This window comes from Lycorma delicatula, chromosome 4 (genome assembly GCF_047948215.1).
Source record: "Lycorma delicatula isolate Av1 chromosome 4, ASM4794821v1, whole genome shotgun sequence".
In the NCBI taxonomy this organism is placed as follows: Eukaryota; Metazoa; Arthropoda; class Insecta; order Hemiptera; family Fulgoridae; genus Lycorma; species Lycorma delicatula.
In genome coordinates, this window is record NC_134458.1 from 149842330 (window position 1) to 149865358 (window position 23029).

General features: G+C 32.5%; 1 protein-coding gene across 1 annotated transcript in view; it reads right to left on the reverse strand.

Moving 5' to 3' along the window:
• Positions 1–8684: 8684 nt before the first annotated feature.
• The window catches only part of LOC142323947 (sin3 histone deacetylase corepressor complex component SDS3), a 38391-nt gene continuing 24046 nt past the window's right edge, over positions 8685–23029 (reverse strand). The window contains exons 6-8 of the mRNA XM_075364349.1: positions 21443–21545; positions 13544–13628; positions 8685–8895 (exon numbers count right to left, since the gene is read on the reverse strand). Of these exons, the coding sequence (XP_075220464.1) occupies positions 8800–8895; positions 13544–13628; positions 21443–21545 (284 nt within the window). The 3' untranslated portion in view covers positions 8685–8799. The remainder of the gene's footprint in view (positions 8896–13543; positions 13629–21442; positions 21546–23029) is intronic.

Consider the following 23029-nt stretch of genomic DNA (forward strand, 5'->3'; position numbering starts at 1 on the left):
TAGGGGTATGAAAGCAGCCACTGCAGAAAATCCAGTTTCACAAAGGTAGGATGTTGAAAATGGTAATAAGTATACGAAATAGTCTTGTTTTCAGTGCAGAAAACTCATCATCCACCCCTGCCCAAAATTCAAGGAGGGATTTATTACTAAACTGTCTTTTGATATCGCCACTTGCCATGAAGTCTATTAATATTTCTTCTTCAGCAGCTGAGAGCCCTTCGGGAGTATTTTGAAATGGATTCCTAACCCACTCGTAACTAGCTACCAAGCTGTCATCAGCAAGAAATACTTTTTTAAATTCTTTGCCAGCATGGCTAAATGATTTTCAATGGTTACAAAAACAACTTTTACATGTTGTTCTTCAGCCTTGTAATTTTTAACACATTCATCCACATTTGCAAACATTCTAGGTTTTTTGCTTTAAATTTCTACTCCACAATTCCAATTTTCTACAAAAAGCATTAACTTTTATCACTAGTATCAAACATATGTGTACTTGCTCCTTGGAGTTGAAGATTCCAAAGTATTTGATTTCTTGAATATGTCGACCATATAGCTCAATTCCATCACAAATAAACCATCTTGAAACTTCTTGGCTTCTGGTCGGTTTTCCTCTTCTAGAAAAATAACGATTTCATCTCTTTAATTCATAAATATATTGCAAAAATTCCCCACATGATAGCCATCTTGCCTCGCAATAAAATGTTAAAAATGAATGTACTGCACCCATGTCTTTACAAAGTGCAGAAAAGATTCTTGATTTTAGGAGTCTCATTTTTATATAATTTACTACAACTACAATATTCAGACCAGGATTAATTTCTTTGGAAGCCAGAGCTTCTCTGTGGATCATGCAATGTATGCAGACACACTGTGGAGATTTTTGTTTCACAAGTGCTTATATACTTTGGAATCTTCTGACACTGAACAAGCACCATCATATTCCAACGCAATTTTTACACTCCATGATTGTCTCGTTTATAAAATCATTTAAGATATCAAATAATGTAAGTGCTGTAGTTCTGAGTTCTATTGGTTTGCAAAAAAGTAGTTCTTCTACTGCTGACATACCAACACACAATCGAACATAAGCAATGAAATAAGCATCTTTATTGCTATCTGTTGCTGAATTGAATTATTGTAGCTTAATTGAAAACAATTTGTCAAGCAACTTCCTGAAAAGCTGATGCTGTACATCTTCGGCTATAACACCAATTCAATAGGCAACAATATCATTTGACAGAGGTATGGACTGCAATTGTTTGGCAAAATTATCTCCAAACATAGTTTCCTGGCAAAATAAGCTCTTCACCAATATTGTGAGGCTTTTTACTTCTGTTTATTTTATATTATACTTTGTAAGAGGCAAGTAAAGCTATTTCATTCACAGTTTTTTTTAAAAATGATGTTTGCTTTTCATATGATTTTAATTTTAAATCGAACAATTTTTGGGGTTTGTTAACATACTTACTATGAAGCGTTTCCAAACGTTGTTTAAGTTAATTAGGTTTCATGCTGTCTGCTGCCAAAATTTTTGAGCAAATGACACAGGGGCCTTCTTCTTCATTTACTTCAGCACTGGTAAACTTAAAATTTAAGTATTCTTGAGAATATTTTCTTGAATTTATTTTTGGAATTTAATTTTTGGAATTAAATATCATTTAATGCTCACTTATGCACACTTAAAAATTTGTCCATGATTCTGTATAAATCTACTGCCATGAATATTTAATACTGTGAATTGCAATTAACATGCAAATTACAACATACACATTCACAACAGATTCAATAGCAATATAAGGATTGACTCAACTGAGACTAGTTGGAATTGAACAAGGTACAGCATTTAAACATGTTTCCGCAGACATTCCAGAATGTTCAAGACAAATCAGAACTTCTCGCAAAGCTGCAAGAATGTCCAATATGGTGGACGAAAGACAGAGAGCAATACAAAGGCACAGATTCTAGTTTTGTCAATGCAGTGGATCGGTGTTGCCAAATATCAATAAATTTACATTTTCTTGGCCATTTTTAAGGTTGGTAATTAAGGTCATAGCATAGCTTTAGTGTCAAAATACATTATTATTGTATGAGAGGGAGGGCACGAAGAAAATTATGATTGAAAATTGAGTCGCAAATATTGAAAGGTTGAGAAACGTTGGGTTAGGGCATTTAAAGAGGGAATACAAATGCACACAAAGTGGTATGGAGTGGGTGACCACCTGTCATTACTGACGACCTGGTGCAGAGTTAATGGAAAGTCCATGAGAATAGTTTGTTTATGATTTCATCACTATGTAATGAATACCCTTCACTTTCAAGAAGTGATCTCTATGAAACTGTGCCGGTATGTTTAAATTATCGGAAGCTCTACTCACACTGGGTACCAAAAATGCTGACATGAGTTGCACAAAAATGAATGTTTAGCCTGTGCTTTGAATATTCTCACAAGATACAGCAATAAAAAACAGCAATCTGTTTTAAGCTGAATTGTTACTGGCAATGAGACATGGGCATCTCACATTACACCAGAATCAGATAAACCGTCCATAGAATGGAAATACATCTCTCAAGAAAGTCACATTCAAGCAAACAATGACTGCCTGGAAAATCATGTGCACGTTTTGGGATAGACAGGGGCATTTGTCTGTTGATTTTTTCCTTGGGGGTGAACTATAAATGCCAAGACATATTGTGAGACCTTGACTCAACTGCATCGCGCGATCCAAAACAAAAAACATGGCATGCTCAACTCAATACAAGTCATACTGCTTCATTCATGACAATGCTTGGTCACACATGGCTCATCACACCAAAGATCTCATTGTATCAATTTGCTGGGAACAAGTCGATCACCCACCTTATAGTCCTGACCTGGGGCCAGTGACTACATGTAAAACCATTTGTTCCTGTATTTAAAACAGTACCTCAGTGGTCAACACTACAACTGATGATGATGTGAAAATAGGCATTCAACCATGGCTATCTTCTCAGGCGGCAGATTTCTATGAAACTGTTTGCAGAAGATGATCACATGATGTGACAAATGCCTTAATACAGGCAGAAATAATGTAGAATTGTAGTTTAAGATCCAGGCTTTCTTTAAAAAACCTGCTTTTATATGCACCTTCAGTTCAGAATTTTTAACAATTTTTCCATATAAATATATATCATGAAAAATCAAGGTAAAATATGCCTTACTCAATATTCTTTACTATGTGGTTTATTTAACAGTATATAATATATGCAGTATATTTAACAGTATATATATATATATATATGTACGGGAAAAATGTCAAAAATTCTGCACTGAAGGAAAATTATTACAACAGCAACAGATTGTAGTATACCATGATGTGGATTTCTCTGCAATTAAAGCATCACTACATTATGACAAACATCAAACTAAGCAATTGGTGAGTAACAAACCCCCTCCATAACACTACATTTCTAATGGAATATGGAACAAGCTGGATGCCCCATCATGATTTGATGATGAACAGAACAATCCGGCACATCCTCCAAAATTAACAAAGTTTACAAAACTGTCTATATTTCTATATGCAAGCATCTGGCATCAGGTAATGCTGATGGCTCAATGTCCATGATATGTCGCAACAGTTACTGCCCAAAACTGATTATTTTTCAGAATTGTTGTAAAGGTCCCCTCCTCTGTAATTTGACCTCTGACAGCTTCTCATGCACTGATTCCTGGAGAATACCTGAATATAATGTGCTCTAGCGATTCATCCTTGCCGCAATCCCTGCAGATTGAGGAATCCTTTATGTGGAATCAAAGAACATACTAACCAGTTATGATGTAACCAATGTGAGCTTTAGTCGCAAATGTGGCAGTTGCCCTCAGCAGCTTCCAGTATAGTCTCACATCAGTAGGTTCTCGTTGAATTTCATAGAGATGTCAGCCTATGTCCCCTGTTCTCCATCTTTCTATCCACGTTGCTCTTGAGTATGCTGGCAGCTGCTCTCCTACATCTGGTCAGGGAATGAGTGAGAAATTAGAGAGCACATTTGTTGTAGCTTTTGCAATTAGAAATGTATGCATAAGTAACACATACAGCAGAAAACAAATAAATCTTCTGAAAGGTCACAAATTAGCAAAGAAGATGTCAAGCTGATTTGACGATATTAAAATTCAAATACATCAATCATCCATTATAGTACAAAGCTTGGTATTCCTCAATCCACTCTTCATGATATTAAACATATTTTCAATCGAGACAAAATCAAATCATTACTGTACCAGTCAAGTTTTCAGTTGTTATACAAGGCAAGGTAAGCACTGATGAAAATTTCTTAATACTATATTTTCACAAAAATGAGGTAACTTTTAACGTCAATGATTACATAACTTACACAACTTCTGAATTTAGAGGTTAAGAAACTAAATGCAATACAAATTTGTTGAAGACTCTCTAAAAGTACAAATTTTTTTGTGAAATTTGTTACAGAAACATTACAGGGTTGTTTTTCTTTACAGAGAAAACTGCAAATACAAACTACATGGACATTTTTTAACTGTTTGCTTTCCCATGAACTGATGAAGAATAGAATACAACCCAGGTTCCTACCAATAGGACAGTGCATAACATTTGACTTACGAGGTTAGAGATGTATAGAATCATAATTTTTTCATCAATGAAGGAGGGTCTAGTTCCTAGCTACCATAAATTCATCTAGTGCCACTGAATTTTTTGCCTCATAAAAAGATAGTGGAAGCTATTCAATGACCATTCCAGAGATTTCAGCAAATGTGGCTAGAAACAGAATATGTAATATAGCATTTGCCACACTGTACAAATGTGCACCAAATGATACAATTCTCTTTCAGAAACCCTGTGCATGTAGAATGTCATATAAGTATATAAGTGTCATAGAGTGTTTATAAAACAACTTGTTTCAATTATTATTTAAATAGCATTATCTTTAAATGGTAAATTCTGAAGTTTTTTTCTGTTTAATATATTTTGATATAAAAAATACACACATCCAGATGGTAATCAAGCTCTTTTCAGATTTTCTCCGAATAAACCATGTTTTTCACATGTCCCCACAAAAAGAAATTTAGTGACATCATATTTGGGCTCCTCGGTGGCCTTCTGAACAGCCCTCCTTTTCCACTACTGCTGTAATCTGGTGGAGCACTGTTTAGCTGAAAGAAAATTAATCCTTTTTCTTCTTCAATATCATCAATCTGTGTAAAGATGTGGAAAGTTCGAGCATATCTTATAAAATAGGTTTAACTGCGCTTTCTGCAAAAATAAATAGGCCCACAATACAGTCATTCATCAGTCCACACTGAACATCGACTTTGGGAGAGTCACGCTGATGTTTGATAATTTCATGTGGTGGCTCTGATCCCCAACTCCTTCTCAACTGAATCGATTTACTGACACGCTAATGTGGAATGATTTACTGATGCGCATCTGTAAACGTGGCATTTTTCAGTTAGTTCTCATTTTCATCCATGATGTTAAGTATTATTTATAAGTATCATTTTATTTATAGGCGTGGCATTACCATATTCACATCGATAACTACACTGAACTGTGATAACCAATCTTGTTTTGATAAACAAAATCATGCACTGAGCATGATTCTGCTGCGGTGTCATCATGACTGACAGACTGCTGACCGGATACACAGTGGTGCCAACCATAATGAATATTTACAATGAAAACCTTAATACTATAACAAACATAAATATGAAAATCATATGCTTTTAACTGATTCCATTATTGCACTACAATTTTTTTTGACTACGGAGTTCTTTTAACACTCCATATATTGTATGACACACTACAAACATTTACAACCTCACATATTAAGTGAGAAAAAGTTTATTAATAGGTCCACATACTTCCATAAAAAATTTTTAAAAATGAAAGTGAAGTACTAAATAAAATGAGACAATGCATACAACTTTCCACACTATATGAAAAAATAACTTAATATTATGTACAAGAGTGAAATTTTAAGTTAAAAATCAGTCAGTTTAACAACAGTCTCTGAGTCAATGTTGCTTTTTCTGGCCTTGGTTATGTATCTCAAAAACAATTATTTTTCTTTACTTTTAGTTAGTCAGTATTAGACATTAGAGATTTTATTAAGAAGAGGTAAGAATGCTAGGTAAAAAAAAGGAACTGCCCCAGCCTGATGGATCAAGTGAACCAAGGTCAAACATGATCAGAACAGTTACCCAAAACAAAAAGGCCATTTAATTCTTAAAAATAAACAATGTATGAAATAAAGGTAAAGAAAATATATGAATTGCTAAATAAACAAAATTAAAAGTAAAAATTATCACTAATATAACAAACACATATAATCTCGACCAACTGCTAGTTTTATTTTAATTTTAATACTAGCAGGTACGAGATACTAGGTTCACCAAACATTCATTTTGTTTTTTATATGTATTTTCTACTTTTTTTTTATTATTCTAATTTTTATAGAGTATTTTTAAAATCAAAATGTAAATCGCACAATAACTGTTTAAGAAACATTACATATAAGGTAATAACTAGCTTTTTTACATTTATTGAATAAAACAGCACCGGCTTTGAAATGGATCAGGTTTTTCAAACACTGAAAGAAAGAAAAACATCTCTGTACATATGCACTAGCTAAATACAACAGGTAATTTAAGAATTTAGAAATTTCATGACTCATTAAAAACATCCTAAATGCTGCCAACTTCTACTACTCGGTTCTCTTAAACCTTTATTGATATCAGATCCATCCTTTGACAAAAATGTTAACACATAATTGTGATTTTCAACCATCAAATAGAACATTCCTACTTACGTAAAAATCTCTAATCTGGTTGTGTCTCAAGAATATATCTTTGTCTCAGCTGTTTGTACTGCTGTTCACTTCAAATTTTTTTGCTGTATTTTTTTTCTGTAAGAGTTAGTACAACTCATAATCTCATTGCGGTAATTATAAATTTGTTGAATTGCATGAACTTCTTTACTTACACTTTTTGCAGTTCATTTTGGCCCTGAAAATTTTCAAATTTTACTCTATAATTACACATCACTAATTTAATTTAAAACTGGATCTGAAATTGTGCACCCTTTCTTGTTCAAATTCAATATGATCTGACTGTCATCTGTCTGTAATTTCACCCTCGCCAAAATAAATATATTCTTCATCTGTCTGTAATCAAATGCTAATATTTATATAGGTAAATAACACTGTAAATGTTAATAAAATAAGTAAGACTATATGTGATAAAGTTGTCAAAAACAAACATAATCAAACAAAAATAAAAATTAAATAATTGAAAAATAGCATGTCAGAGTATACAATAACCCCAACAGTATTAAAATATTGTTTATTTCAATTCTAAAAAAAATATTCAGATGGCTGGCTATTGTAAAAGATATAGTAACATTTACTAGAAAGGTAGCCCCCCTCCTAGCTTACTAATACCTTACATGCTGGCATGCCCAACGTGCCTGCTTGAGGGTTAAAAACTTCTTAAAACCCCTCTTTTATTCTAGTACTCTGGAACAATCAACAAATTTATAGATGGCTATTAAAATAAAGGAACCAGTCATACTGGGTATTGGGTGTTAATAAAAGGAAAATTTATCATTATCTAATTGAAAATTAGCTAAGTGCAGCTAATGGATAATGTACTCTTACTCTTATCATAGAAAGATTTTTTCTTTTACACAAAGAATTGATTACAAAATTTATAAATACATATTTTTAAAGTAAAATTTTATACATTCAGAAAGGATTATCAGATGTCTACATATCACTACTATTCATGTTCACGATCTGGGAAAAAACATCCCAGAGAAGTATTTTTAAAATCAACATCCTTGAATTACAAAAGATAAAAAGTGTATAAATGGTACAGTGCAAGACACAACAATCTATGCAGACATCACATGTTATGAACCTATGAAACTAAACTGCATGTTAAGTTCCTATAAATCAGCACAGATTATCCAAGCAGTCAAGCGTTTCTTGTAGTTAATGTCTAAGCACAGCCTACAAATTAAAATAAAAGCCTCATATTTTAACAATGTTAATGAGTTAAAGGAAGCTGATTAGGGAAAATGTGTCCATTCTAAAGACTTAACCAAGGATTCACTGACCCACTATACACTTTTTTTAAAAGAGAAGCCCGATTTCATCTTTCAGGGTTTAAAAAATCCCAGAATAACCAACACCCAAAAAATGGTGCTGTACTCTTTTTAATTCCATCTGCTGCATATTTTTATATACAATTAATGAAAATTAAGTGATTGGCCTGCTGTAAAAAATATGCTTTCCATAATAGTTTATTGGATATTAATACAATATAAAACATCAAAACTTCCAGTATTAATTAAAAGTTTGAAAATAATATAATTTAATTTTTTTGCAATCGACTGTTAACAGAAGATTACAGGAACTGCCAGGAAGAGAAAACAATATGTTCTAGTTTATTTTCATATATTGCAATTTAGTAGATTATTAATTTAGACAATAATAAGAATATGTATAACAATAATGCATATGAAGTCACGACGCTGATCTTTTCGTTTCTGTTATATTTTCCCAATAACATGTTTTTTTTTTTCATTCCCATGAAATACATTGCAACAGAGTTTTAGTGTACATTGAAAAAAGAGATAATTTATAAAATAAATAAATAAACAGTCAAATACTTCATAAAATTATATTTTTGTTTGTTTTTTTCATTAGATATTAAATATCTATATAAACATATTTTTTTATACAAAAAATAAATAATAGATATTATAAAAATAAGTTTTTTTTTCATGATGCTCTTCTTTTTATTGAAACCTTCCCTCTGCTGAGTTGTGAAATGTATATCCTTACTTTAGAGGCATCTGATGTCTTTTTCACCCATATCTCAAACAAACATACAAAAACAAAGTAAATTTACATGTTTGAAAGCTTGGGAAAGGGTTATGGTATAATTATCCCTAGTAATGTATAAACTTAATTTATTAATTAATCTGTTTTTATAATAGCATTTTATAAAGAAACAACTTATACCTTATAATCTATAACTGATACTGAAGACTAAAAACAAAGTAAAAAATGATACAAGATAATAAAATAACTACAACTGAGAGTCAGCCTATACTTGCCAAAGTGAATAAACACTTTATTATTATATAACCTTTCTAAAATATAAAATCTTCTTAAAGAAGAAACTGATAGTAATATTTCCAAAAGAGATTATCAGTTTACAGTTCAAATCTTGACAAAGCACCAAATAAGGGGACAGAATTCAGTAAAAAATGATTAATATAACAAGAAGTTTAATAATCAATTAATGGGACAACTATAAATAAGTGTCCAAAAAAAAAATGTATACTCACTTTTACAATCCATAACTATTTTTGCTCTTTACCAGATAAAACAAATTCTATAAAAATTCTGATCTTAAAACTAAACTTCATAAAAAGGAAATTTGTCGTAAAGCACTACTGGAAGTAAACAATTTAGAGAGTTTCAAGGAGAAGATAAAAAAACTCTTACGCAGTTAAGTGTGTCAGAAGGGTGGATTCTGATTTTCGTTAACCTTGAAAACATATACCCAAAAACTCAGTCTTTTACCTCTTAACTCCAGTTCCTGTGAACCGATTCACTTGAAAATCGGGTTTTCTATTTCTACTAGGTTTACATCATCCTACCATTTCATCAATATCGGTTAAAAATTGTGCACAGTAGAATGAAAAAAAAAATTGAAAATATACCCAAAAACCCCATTTTTGTGCTCTAACTCTGGTTCCTGTGAACCAGTTCGCTTGAAAATCAATAGGGCTATTCCCAAAAGGTTTAAATGACCCCCACTAAGTTTCATCAAAATCAGTTAAGATTGCGTCTGGTAGGGCAGAAAAAAGAATCTTCTCCATACACACATACACATATAAACATGACTGGGGACAGTAGCAATTTCCAAATTCTTTGGAAATCTGCTAATAATTACATGATTTGCCATTACTTGCATTAATCATAAGTTTGAAGCAGATGGAACTGTTCAAGATATCCCCAAGTGGCATTTTGAAACATCGTCAGCATCCTTAAGATAAGGAGAGAACCAGCCCTTAGCAATTTACACCAAAACATGGAAATCAGTCCACTAAGCAGCTTACGATAAAATAAAAATATAAGATCTACCTGACCTTAGTACTTTTAATTTGTAATTTTATCTATCTCTTGCATTCACAAACTACAAGACAGAGACACATCACAAAAATACTGCTACTGACGGATACTCCTCACCATACTCCAAATATTGCTATTGACACACCACATAAAATCAAGTAAAAATGCTAAAAATATGTTATACATCATTACCACCTTGGATCCAGAATTTTATATTACAATACAAAAAGATTTTCCAAAGCAGTTTTAATAACAGACATCACTTATCATGTAGATTGTTTTCATAGTAAAAAACAATTTGTTACAGTTACAAAAACCTATAACATAGATATATATGTTATAAGTAACAATTTATATTACATACCAGGGGTTATTCAAAAAGAAGGAGCAGATTTTAAATATTTATTTTTAATGAACAATAGATAGAGATACATATGGTACATCACTGAATAGAGGAAAGTTCAAAGTTTTAAGTATTTAGTTCCATTCAATGTCGTTTGTTTACAAGAAAATTGTGATGCCGCAGAAAAGTTGTTTTGTGTGCTGCAGTATGCAAAGAGTGATTCCATTGTTTCAATGCAGGATGCATTTCATTGTAAGTTCAACAAAGAGTCACCTCGTCATAAACAGATTTACAGCTGGTATGCAAAATTCATAGAAGATGGTTGCATATGCAAAGGGAAAAGCACTGGTCATCCTGACACATCAGATGAAAATTTTCAGCGTATCTGAACTGCTTTCAAATGTAGTGCTACAAAATTTACAAGCAGAGGAAATAGAGAACTTCAAACTCCGCAACCAACAGTATGGCATGTGCTTAAAAGTCTGCATCTGAAGCTGTATAAGTTGCAGTTTCTTTCACCATGAATGACTGATTAGAGGGAACCTTCCTTTCATAGAGCACATTTCTAACCTACAAGCTAAGATGGAGATGGTGCTCCAACTCGTTGCTCCACAACCTTGAAGATTGACTCTTCATCAATTTTATCAATTCCAGCTAAGCACAACCGAAGCATGTCTAGAGATATTTATTAGCTATAACGGTTTTCTCTGCAAAGAAAAAAGTCTATAATCTTTCTATAAGTACAAAACATCTACTTACAGAGTATGTTTTATAAAAAAAGTCACATAATACACATTCAGTATCTGTATGATACAATTCCAGGACGATGGATTGGAAGAGGTGGGCAACATGATCTTGTTCATTTTACATATTTTTTCTTGAAGGCACTCCATTAAGTGGCCTCTAAAGTCATTAGATCTTACCCCTTGCAATTTTTATCCGTGAGTAGTACCCAAAAGACAGTATTTATGTCGCCTATTCCTGCTACTCTTCAAGATCTGCAAAATTGAATTGTTACAGCAGTGAATTCAATAACCAGGGACCAGTTAATTTGTGTGTGGCAATATATGGCTACTACTGATTTGACTTTTGTCATATAACAAATGGTTATAAAATCCATAAAATAAAACTTTGAACTTTCCTCTATTCAGTGATGTATGTCTCTATCTAATGTCGTTCATTAGAAATAAATATTTAAAATCTGCTCCTTCTTTTTTAATAACCCTATATATTAATTATAATTTAATATATATAATATATTAATTATTATACTATATATATAATTTGTTTACATCAAAAATTAATTTAAATGTCAGGAAAAGATTTTTGAAAGTGTATGTTTGGAGTGTCGCTTTATATGGAAGTGAAACTTGGACAATCAGAGTATCTGAGAAGAAAAGATTAGAAGCTTTTGAAATGTGGTGCTATAGGAGAATGTTAAAAATCAGATGGGTGGATAAAGTGACAAATGAAGAGGTATTGCAGCAAATAGATGAAGAAAGAAGCATTTGGAAAAATATAGTTAAAAGAAGAGACAGACTTATAGGCCACATACTAAGGCATCCTGGAATAGTCGCTTTAATATTGGAAGGACAGGTAGAAGGGAAAAATTGTGTAGGCAGGCCACGTTTGGAGTATGTAAAACAAATTGTTGGGGATGTAGGATGTAGAGGGTATACTGAAATGAAACGACTAGCACTAGATAGGGAATCTTGGAGAGCTGCATCAAACCAGTCAAATGACTGAAGACAAAAAAAAAAAAAAAAAAAAAAATATATTAATGTGTATAATTACAAAAGAGTAACCTTTGTGGCAGAAGAACACTGTGCATAGTAAAATGTGATTACTGTGAAGTTAAAAATTACTTTTATTAAATTATATCACACTAATTATTAAATTTTATGTGTCAAATTATATCATATTATCATTAAATTATAGCATACAAAATAACATACACTATGAATAAACATAATTATACTAAAATTCTGGCACTTTTCTAAATGTTATCAATTTAAGTGCATAAGTTAGTTACGTTACATTACAACAAACACAGCAAAAAATATATAAAAATGATAAAATATAGGGTTTCTGAAAAAAAATTCACATTTGGTGGCTTTATAACTTTTGTTCTATGAAATAGGACAAAAATATTCGGATATTATTCTGTTTCCAAAGATGTTTGCCAGATCATTTCTGGTATGATTGCATCAACTTATTTCCACTATTCACACAAGTGGCCTAAATTACAAACTTTTATAGAATAAACAATGTTTCATTATATGGGGTTTCTTTATAAAACCCCAATTCTGATAATTACAGCACGCACACTCTGAACATCTTGGTCATCTGCTGACACGAAGGTTGTCCAGTCCCTTGGATCTTCGGCAACTGAAATCCTGCCCTCCTTAAAACTCTTAAATCAATCATAGCACTGTGTTCGATTCATGCAGTCATCCTTGAATGCTTGGTTAAGCATTTTGAATGTTTCTGTGAAAATTTCACACAAACGAAATGTTCCTCCAACTCCTTAATTTTTGTTTTTTCAGCAATACGATGAGCAGCTTATGCACAGTCTCACACTCAATCGGTAGTTAATCAATAACTCATAGATCTGAATCCAGTAAAAGGTGATATGTTATCAAGATATGTTGCTAGGTGCTCATGCTGGCCAGAGCATGCCACCTGCAGATGGTGCGTGATTTAAAAAGTTTGGCCTTTTTTTAATAAACCTCGTAAAGGTGTTTTTGCTGCTCTATGAACAGAGTGGCTCCAGACAGAGTAACATCTCATTCTAGTAACATAATCAAGAATTTTTTTTTCAATAAACACGGTTTTCCTTCTTTAAACTTAAATAAATCCTTATGAATCATCAGCCAGATAACATTTACAAATGATACCATGCCAAAAACTGATGTACTACTACTACTATTGATGAAATCACTTCAATAAAACAATAAAATTAATACAATCTTAACAAAGAAATACAAATTAAAAAAAGAATTATGCCATAAAGAAATAAATATAGAAGAAAATACTTACTGCATCTGTTCCAATGGCAGAAATAATGGCAGGAAACCTAGGCATATCTTTACCTTCTATATAAACAGGCTGCCCACGATGAAACCTAAAGAACAAACCATTAATAATTTATTTTACATTTTCAAAGATAGATTAGTTTTTCAACTCTGTAAATGATAAGTGAACTCTGTAAACTCATAATTGACAGCAGATTATCATGAATTTTCAGATATATTTCTATTTACTTTAATATATCAATAATTATATTTTTAATTCATATTGTTTATATTGGTAGTTTATATTGATAGAATTTATAGTAATTTAACACAGAGGAATAATATGAATCTAGAAAAGGTTAACTTCGATAAAATAAATAACAATAATTATTATACATAACTTTATAACAGGCACAATTTTACATACAACCTTCCTTCATACATTAATATACATTATTATTATTATATACATTAGCATAAATTATATTTTATACAACTTAATATATTAGTTACTTCACAATATGGATTCATTAATAAATAAGTTTGCTTAAGTAATCAATTTTTTTTTTATACCATAAAAACAATGATTAATAAATAATTAATAATTAAATCATACCATAATGTATAATTTTTAAAACATTAATAGTCACTAAAAATAAAACTGCTAAAACCAAATTTTATAATTAACTTGGTATTTGTTATAATAAATTTGGTAATAAAATTTAAATTGGTAATACATTATTCATAAAGCAGTAACAAAATGTTCAACTTAAAACATAAATGAAACAAGTACAAAAATAAATAATGACATAATGATAAACTTTGATAAAATGTTTTCCATTTTGTAGTTCTGGACTTTTCTTACTACTCATTGGGCTTCATTTTCAGACGCATAATTTTGTTTGGCTTCAGGAGTAACATACTCCTAGATTAATATACTGTCATGTGTTTGTGGCTCGATCAGGATATTGAGAGGCTGACAATTTAGAATTTTTATATAATTATAGTTTATTGGTTTAAAATCTTCAAAATTACAACTAGACACATCAATATTAATAATAATGGTGATAAATACAATAAACATAATAATAATAAAACAATTAATAAACACAAATATTAATATAGTAATTACAACCACAATAATAATCAGGATAATAGTACTAATAATAGTAGTAAATGATATTAATATTACGTGTCAATAACAACACATCAAACATAAAAAAGTACAAGAAATAATACATAATCAAAACAGTAAGTACGATATAAAAACAAAGCGTAATCAACAAAGAATAACAATCAAGATATATTGATAAATGTCATTAGTAAATAATAGATACACACAAGGTAGTTCAAAATAAATAATCATTCAGAATTTATTACAGGTAGACAATTAGAAAACTAGACCCATTAACAAAAGAAACCACTAGTCTTAGCCCTTTTCAACCTAACAAATTACCAGTCTTATACTAACAAATTACCATATCATGTTCATTTGCAAATACCTTTGCTATCTACCCTAAAAGTTTATGAATGAAGTTTATTGCATTATTTTTTTCACTTATTTTTTTATTGTAACTCACCGATACTATTTCTGGTTTATTGGAATTACTTGTGGCATCATCTTACTCTTATCAAACTGGAATCAGGACTCTCTTCGCTGGACTGACTTCTTGCACTCTCGTCTTGCAGATTCACACCTGTGAATCTCCTTGCTGGACCATTGTTGTACATCTCGCTATACTGGTTTGCAGAACTCTGCCGAACCCACACGATCCTGCACAACTCACAGCCTCTCCTCGCTGAACTCCTTGTAGAACTGCCCTTATGGGACCAACGCCGGAACGCCTCGCAAACTGGTTTTAATAGAACTCTCTTTTAGCTGGTCTACCCTGACTATTTATACTTCTAGCCTGTTTACCTACCGGACCTAACCCAAGTCGAAGTGTGAGAACAGTTGACCATGGCTTTTGTTCCCATGAATTCCAAATCTGGTCTCTTCTCACCGTACAACAGGTGTTGATTGTGTGTTAGCGAGCAGTATAACAAAGGACGATTGTTAAACGGACCTATACTTTACAATAAGATTCTCCTTCTTGTCCCTTTCTGGATTCCTGCAATTATTATGCTTTATATTACTTTCATAATAATTGGTAGGAATCCATTACTCAGACCTGCTATAACAGTCTTGTTACACTGCCCCCTTCTTAAAGCTGTTCATCCTGAACAACTCCCTGACAAGGGCGCCAGGTGATCCAGATGAACCATCATTTTCTTTGCCCTCAAACTGCGCTGATTTCTGTAAACCACATCATCGACTCTGTTTAATGCAGCATAAGGTCCCTTCCGAGTGGCTTAGAATTCAGAGATCTTCCCCTTGTCTTCCTGACCCGATCACACTGACCGGAGGTCATACCTAGCACCTGCTTTAACTTCATCTTCTTTACCGTTTTCTAAGCAGCAAGCTGTTGGTTTCTTCCTCTTTGGCACTTTCCCCTCTAAACAACTAGGAGCTGCCAAGATTGCAAGCTTACACCTTCCCAACTGGCTCCTCCCGTCACAGTCTAGAAGATCCAAAGTTGAATGGAAACAGACCTCTTCTTGCGGTCTACTTTTTGGTGGCTTGGTTTGCTGCAGTTTCAGTAGACTGGTTGATCCTTGCTGTTTGATGCTGCCACTGGCAATCTTCATTCTCCCGTCATAGTCGTCTTAGTAATTGGGGCTGTCACAAACTTCTTGATGCTGTCTGCTGATTCTCCGTCGCAGACAACTGCCATTCTCCAGACGAGTGGTATTGCGAGACAATGCACCAGCTGCTTCCAGTCACAGAACCTGAGTAAGGGCATCATTGACTATCCTAATCATCCCAAGAAGAAGATGCTTCTTCACCATCGCGTCAGTGGAAGTGTGTGCTGCCGCCTCCTCCTCAATGTATCCGGGTGGCAGCCCAACTAATACCTGTTAACCTGGCTGTCCAATAACGAAGGCAAATGTTAGACTTCTGGACTTGTTCCCATTGCTGGCACCTGTAGCTAGCCACCAAGTTGTCTTGTCTGAAGCGACCCTCTAATGCTCCCATAACTTTGTCATAGCCAGCCATGGATGGTACACTCTGATGAATTTCCACTGCCTGGCCCTGAAATGTGATGATCAGGAACGTGATCTTCTCTGGTGCCGTCCAACCATTCTGAATTGATGCCACCTCGAACTGCTGCTTGAAGTCTTCCCAAGATGTACTGCCATCAAAATTCGGCGGCTTCACCACCTTAGGACTACCACTGATGCGCCTGGTCCTTGGTCCTGTGAACTGTTTACACAAGATTCCCTGGCACTACGAGTTACCTCCTGCCCATGCTATATCCATATGGCTATTCTCTACAATGCTGCTTACATTAGTCTCTAATTTATTATTAACTAATAGTTCAACATTTTCTACCCTGCTCTCTAACTTATCACAGTCTTCCTTAAACACATCTACATCAGACTTAGCACTTTCTACATTTTTTTAAGTTTGTTAGCAAGATTGCCTAATTTATCAATACGAGACATATTTTCATCTAATTTTTGTTCATATTACTCATATTTTCACTTAGATTACTAGCATTTTCATTAATACTTTTACTTTTATATTAACCACTGAATGTGAAAATAGGAGGAGAAAAGATTATGGAGGTAGAAGAATTTTGTTATTTGGGAAGTAGAATTACTAAAGATGGACGAAGCAGGAGCGATATAAAATGCCGAATAGCACAAGCTAAACGAGCCTTCAGTAAGAAATATAATTTGTTTACATCAAAAACTAATTTAAATGTCAGGAAAAGATTTTTGAAAGTGTATGTTTGGAGTGTTGCATTATATGGAAGTGAAACTTGGACAATCGGAGTATCTGAGAAGAAAAGATTAGAAGCTTTTGAAATGGGGTGCTATAGGAGAATGTTAAAAATCAGATGGGTAACGTGACAAATGAAGAGGTATTGTGGCAAATAGATGAAGAAAGAAGCATTTGGTAAAATATAGTTAAAAGAAGAGACAGACTTATAGGCCACATACTAAGGCATCCTGGAATAGTCGCTTTAATATTGGAAGGACAGGTAGAAGGAAAAAAGTTTATAGGCAGGCCACGTTTGGAATATGTAAAACAAATTGTTAGGGATGTAGGATGTAGAGGGTATAGTGAAATGAAGCGACTAACACTAGATAGGGAATCTTGGAGAGCTGCATCAAACCAGTCAAATGACTGAAAAAAAAAGTACATCTTAGCCAAGTTAAAAAAGCCATAATGTCCCCGTTATAACACCCATCTTAGCATTAATAAATTACAGTTACTAGTATAAAACTAAAATGTATAAAAAACTTTATCACTAACATACAATGCTAACTAATACGGCTCTTGACATTTTAGCAATACATCAAATACCAAAATAAATAACAAAGAATGAATCAAAGATGAAAATACAAAAACAAACCAAACAATAAGCCATCAGTACCAACAAATCACAAATTTTCAGATCACAATTTTTTGTTAGTAAAATGCCACAAATTAACAAAATTAAAAATAAAATTTGAACCACATAAACTTTAAACTAGCAAAAACTATTGTTAAAACCTTATAACACTCTCAATATCCCACTTCTGACACCAGTGTCACATGTTTTGTGGCTCAATCAGGATACTGAGCGTAAGAAAATGTTGAATGTTTATATAATTACATACTGGTTTAAAATCTTCAAAATTACAAACAGACAAATCAATATTAATAATAATGGTGATAAATACAACCACAATAATAAGTGACAATAATAAAACAATTAATGAACACAAATATTAATATAGTAATTACAACCACAATAATAATCAGGATAATAGTATTAACAATAGTAGTAAACAATATTATATTCCATGTCAATAACATCAAATCAAACAAAAATACGCAATAAAGTACAAGAAATAATACATAATCAAAACAGTATGGCATAAAAACAGAGCGTAATCAACAAAGAATAACAATCAAGATATTACACATAAAATATTGATAAATGTCATTAGTAAATAATAAATACAGATACACACAAGATAGAGTTCAAAATAAATAATCGTTCAGAACTTATTCTAGGTAGACAATTAGAAAACTAGACCCATTAACAAAAGAAACCACTAGTCTTAACCATTTTCAACCATTAGTCTTATATTAACAAATTACCGTATCATATTCACTTGCAAATACCTTTGCTATCTACTCTAAAAGTTTATGAATGAAGTCTATTGCATTATTTCTTTCACTAATACACTTACTCACCGACAGTTTTACTGTAACTCACCAATAGTATTTTTGGTTTACTGGAATTACTCGTGGCGTCATCTTACTCGTATCAAACTGGATTCACGACTCACTTCGCTGGACTGATATCTGCACTCTTGTCTTGCAGATTCACACCTGTGAATCTCCTCACTGGAGCGTCGTTATATGTCTCGCTAAACTGGTTTGCAGAACTCTGCCGAACCCACACGATCCTGCACAACTCACAGCCTCTCCTCGCTGAACTCCTTGCAGAATTGCCCATGCGGGACCAACACTGTAACACCTCGCAGACTGGTTCTAATAGAACTCTCTTTTAGCTGGTCCACCCTGAGTATTTATACTTCTAGTCTCTTTACCTACTGTACCGGATCCAAGTCGAAGCGTGAGAACAGTTGACCGAGGCTTTTGTTCCCATGAATTCCAAACCTGGTCTCTTCACACCGTACAACAGGTGTTCATCGTGTGTTAGTGGGCAGTATAACAAAGGACGATTGTTAAACGGACCTATACTTACAAAAAGGGTTCTCCTTTTTGTCCCTTTCTGGATTCCTGTAATTATTATACTTTATATTACTTTCATAATAATCGGTAGGAATCCGTTACTAGGGCCCACCATACCGGTCTTGTTACAATATTCCTATCCTTAAAAATCATTTGTCAACATCAGCCAACTCATAAGAGATTTCAATTTTTATCTGTAATAATCATTATTCTTGATTAGTTGTTTAATAATAATGAAATGTAAATAATTTACACAGAGCAAATAATCAACACATTTACATCATAATACGTTTACAATCACACCATAATATACATAATCTATGTTTACACCATGAAATAAAAAATTTATGTTTACAAAAGAAAAAAGAATGAACATATAATTTTGGTTAGCAGTTAGACAAATAAAAAATCAATGAAAACTATTTCAAGAATTCAAAAATGTACAAATAAATTATCACCCTAAATAACTGTGCACTTAACAGGATTTTGACAAAATTAGAAAAAGATTATAGTATACTAACTGTTTTGGTAATTCCACCGAAATAAGAACAAAAGTTTATTTATCATAACTGCGTAAAAATTCTGCAAATAAGCAAGAATTCACTTTAAGTTTTATGTAAAATAAAAACATAACAGCTTCACAAATTTCAATTTTTTTTTTTAATTTTATCACAAAATAATATTTATAACAAGTGAAAAATACTCCCAAACCTGCTTAGAAATTCAAGCCAAGAACCTTCTGGATTTCAGAGATATCACTTGGCCAATGTTTGCAGTTTAGTGTTTTAATTTAAATTTAAATAACTCAAAAAACTGAAAATATACTTTAAAAATTAAAATTATAAAAGTTACAAGCATTGTAAACTACTCAGTTTGGATAAAGTATAACTAAAATGTTTCAATCTAAAGAATAAAAAAGGATAATTATTTTTAATCAGGTTAAACATCTATATTACAATTCAATTAATTTCAATAATACTTATGCACCATTTAAGGCAAAGAAAAATGCAAGATTAAATTGTGGCACTAAATGAGTACTTCCACACACACAATATGATGGAAAAATTAGAATCCTCTAATACTGATTACTGATGTCTATTTGAATATTAAATGGAGTAAGCCATCACTAACAATCTATTTACCAACTTAACTTTATCTGTTAACAACAGATAAATACATTATTTACTAAGGACTGATAGTCTGAAGCAAGATATAAACACTTCATATATTTACTTACTTATTCCCTAAATTCCATCAACAGGCTAACACCCAGTTATGGTCAGTTTATGATAGATGGATTTTTGTAGAGCATGAAAAATGCCATGTCTTCATACCCAGAATATAATGGATGAAAGGCTGAGATACTATCACTCTACCATGGAGATCAGTGGGGATGTAATAATATTATAATGGGGTTACAATAACACATCAATCACATACATAATGTAAGTATACTTCATTTAAACTGTCGTTGCAGGTCATATGTTAAATGCTATGAAATAAAAATTACTTTCGTCTCAGTTATTTTTCTCTCTATTGATGACTCATAAATTCTTTAACATTGTTGAATTGTTTTTTAGCAGTAATGTACAATGATTTAATAGAAGTGATCAAGGCTATGTAACTACGTTAGTAACAAAAGCAAATAAAGTTCAGGAATTCTTTTTTTGTTGAAAAAATAGATTGAAAACTTGTTTATTTTATGCATTTTTATAGAGAGAAAAAAATCTCTTTAATGTTATTAGTAAATAAATTGTTCATACCTACACAAGAAACATATTTTAAAAGAAACCTATTTTCAATAGTAAGTTTGCTCCACAGACATATTTTAAGCATCAAAGTATTAACTACTCATTAGCATGTGATGTGAAACATAAGTAAAAGCATCACAATACCTACCCCACTTCCTGAAAAAAGATTTTTCTGAATGCGATAAATAAGATTCCCATTATGTTTCTTGTTTTAAATTTTTATATAAAAATAACTAAGCTTATGAGAATAAATCTAGAACACTATTATACAGACATATACACTACGAATCAATATAAATCTTCAATTTAAATTAAGAATATTTTGTTAATCCTTTTTACATCTTCAAAACTATGATATTAAAAAATAATTACATACCATCTTCTCTCGTACAAAAGTTTCCCATCTTCAATGCGGGTTTCAGAGAGACTATTTTCTGAAACTACTGGTCCCAATGATAAATTTGGAGAAGGAAGTATTGCTGAAAGAAATTATTTTTATTGTTACTATTTATTATTATTATTTTTATTAATATTTATTACTTTTTTGAGGTTTTAGGGGCTTCGACTCTACTGTAGTCATTGACCCCTATCCATATCAAAAGAAAAAGAACATACATTTTCACACCCGGATAAACAACAATAGTGACATAGTCAGAAAACTAGTCTTGTCAAAACAAATCATCTAAAAAAAGACTTGTCAAAGGGTATAAAAATCCTAAATAAAAGGTGACTAGGATGTAAAGGACCGTTGCCACTTTAAAACACAAAACTAATGAATTAAAAAAAAAACATTTAAAACACAAAAACCATTTCTAACAAAATGTTTTCACAATATATCAAGACTAAATTAAAACATTAATTCAATAATTAAATCAAAAATATAAAAGAACTATAACTTCTTAAAATCTATTTCCTAGGTTTACCCTTAGGCCATCCTTTCTTTCTTCTTTTTTCATCTTCCTGAAGACCTCGAAGTCAAACTCCAGGGTATCAGAAGCCTCAGAGATGGATTCTTCTGATCTTCCACAGTAAGTCATAGAGGATCTCCTGTTACCAGCAACAACAGATGATACTGGCTCTGATGGTGTGGTCAGCAGTGCATCAGAGTCAAGACTTGATGCACTCCCCGCTAAAACTTGCGGGGCGGCTAAAGTGCTCACCTTCTCATTTAAGGCCTCCAAGCTTTCTTTAGTAACTTCTTAATAGCTTATTTCTCTAATAACTTTACTTTGGGCTTCTCAATTCCCTTGGTGGGGATTTTCTGTATTACAACTTTTACCATCGGTACATTTTGTTTCATTTCTTCAATAGTTTAACTTTCGTATTCTTCACCATTTGATTAGTCGAACACTCATTCCTAGGTTGTGTAACAATCTTTGATTTAGAAACATCTTACTTTTGCATGGGTTTTGGACTACTTTCTCTAGATGGTAGACGACTCTTCAATTTTTCATTAATGATATGTTTGACCATACCAAGCAGAGCTGGTGCCAGTTGCAAGACTACATCTTCTGGTTTAAAGGGAACTGCAACAACCTGTGCATAAGACACAGTCCTTGGTATTTTGTCGAGTACAATTTTTCTAGCTTCAGTAGCTGACTTTTTGTACTGCCTTGACCTATTGAACAGCTACTTCTTGCTTATATATCGGATAATTCTGTGATCTCATCAAATGCTGCCCATGACAACTGACACAGACAGGTGGATCCCTGCATGGGTCATCAGGATGTAACGGCTTGCCAAACACACAGATCTACTTCTTAGTACATCTTGTCCCTGTGTGTCTGAATCTCTGACATCCAAAGCACCACAATGGAGTCAGGCTAAACAGACAAATGTCCAACTTACGGAATCCTGCATTTATTTACTCTGGACACTTCAGTCTGTTAAACAGTAACACATGTGACACGGAGGGTGTAAATCCACCATTGCAAAATATGTTTAGTCTGCAACACGCTACTAA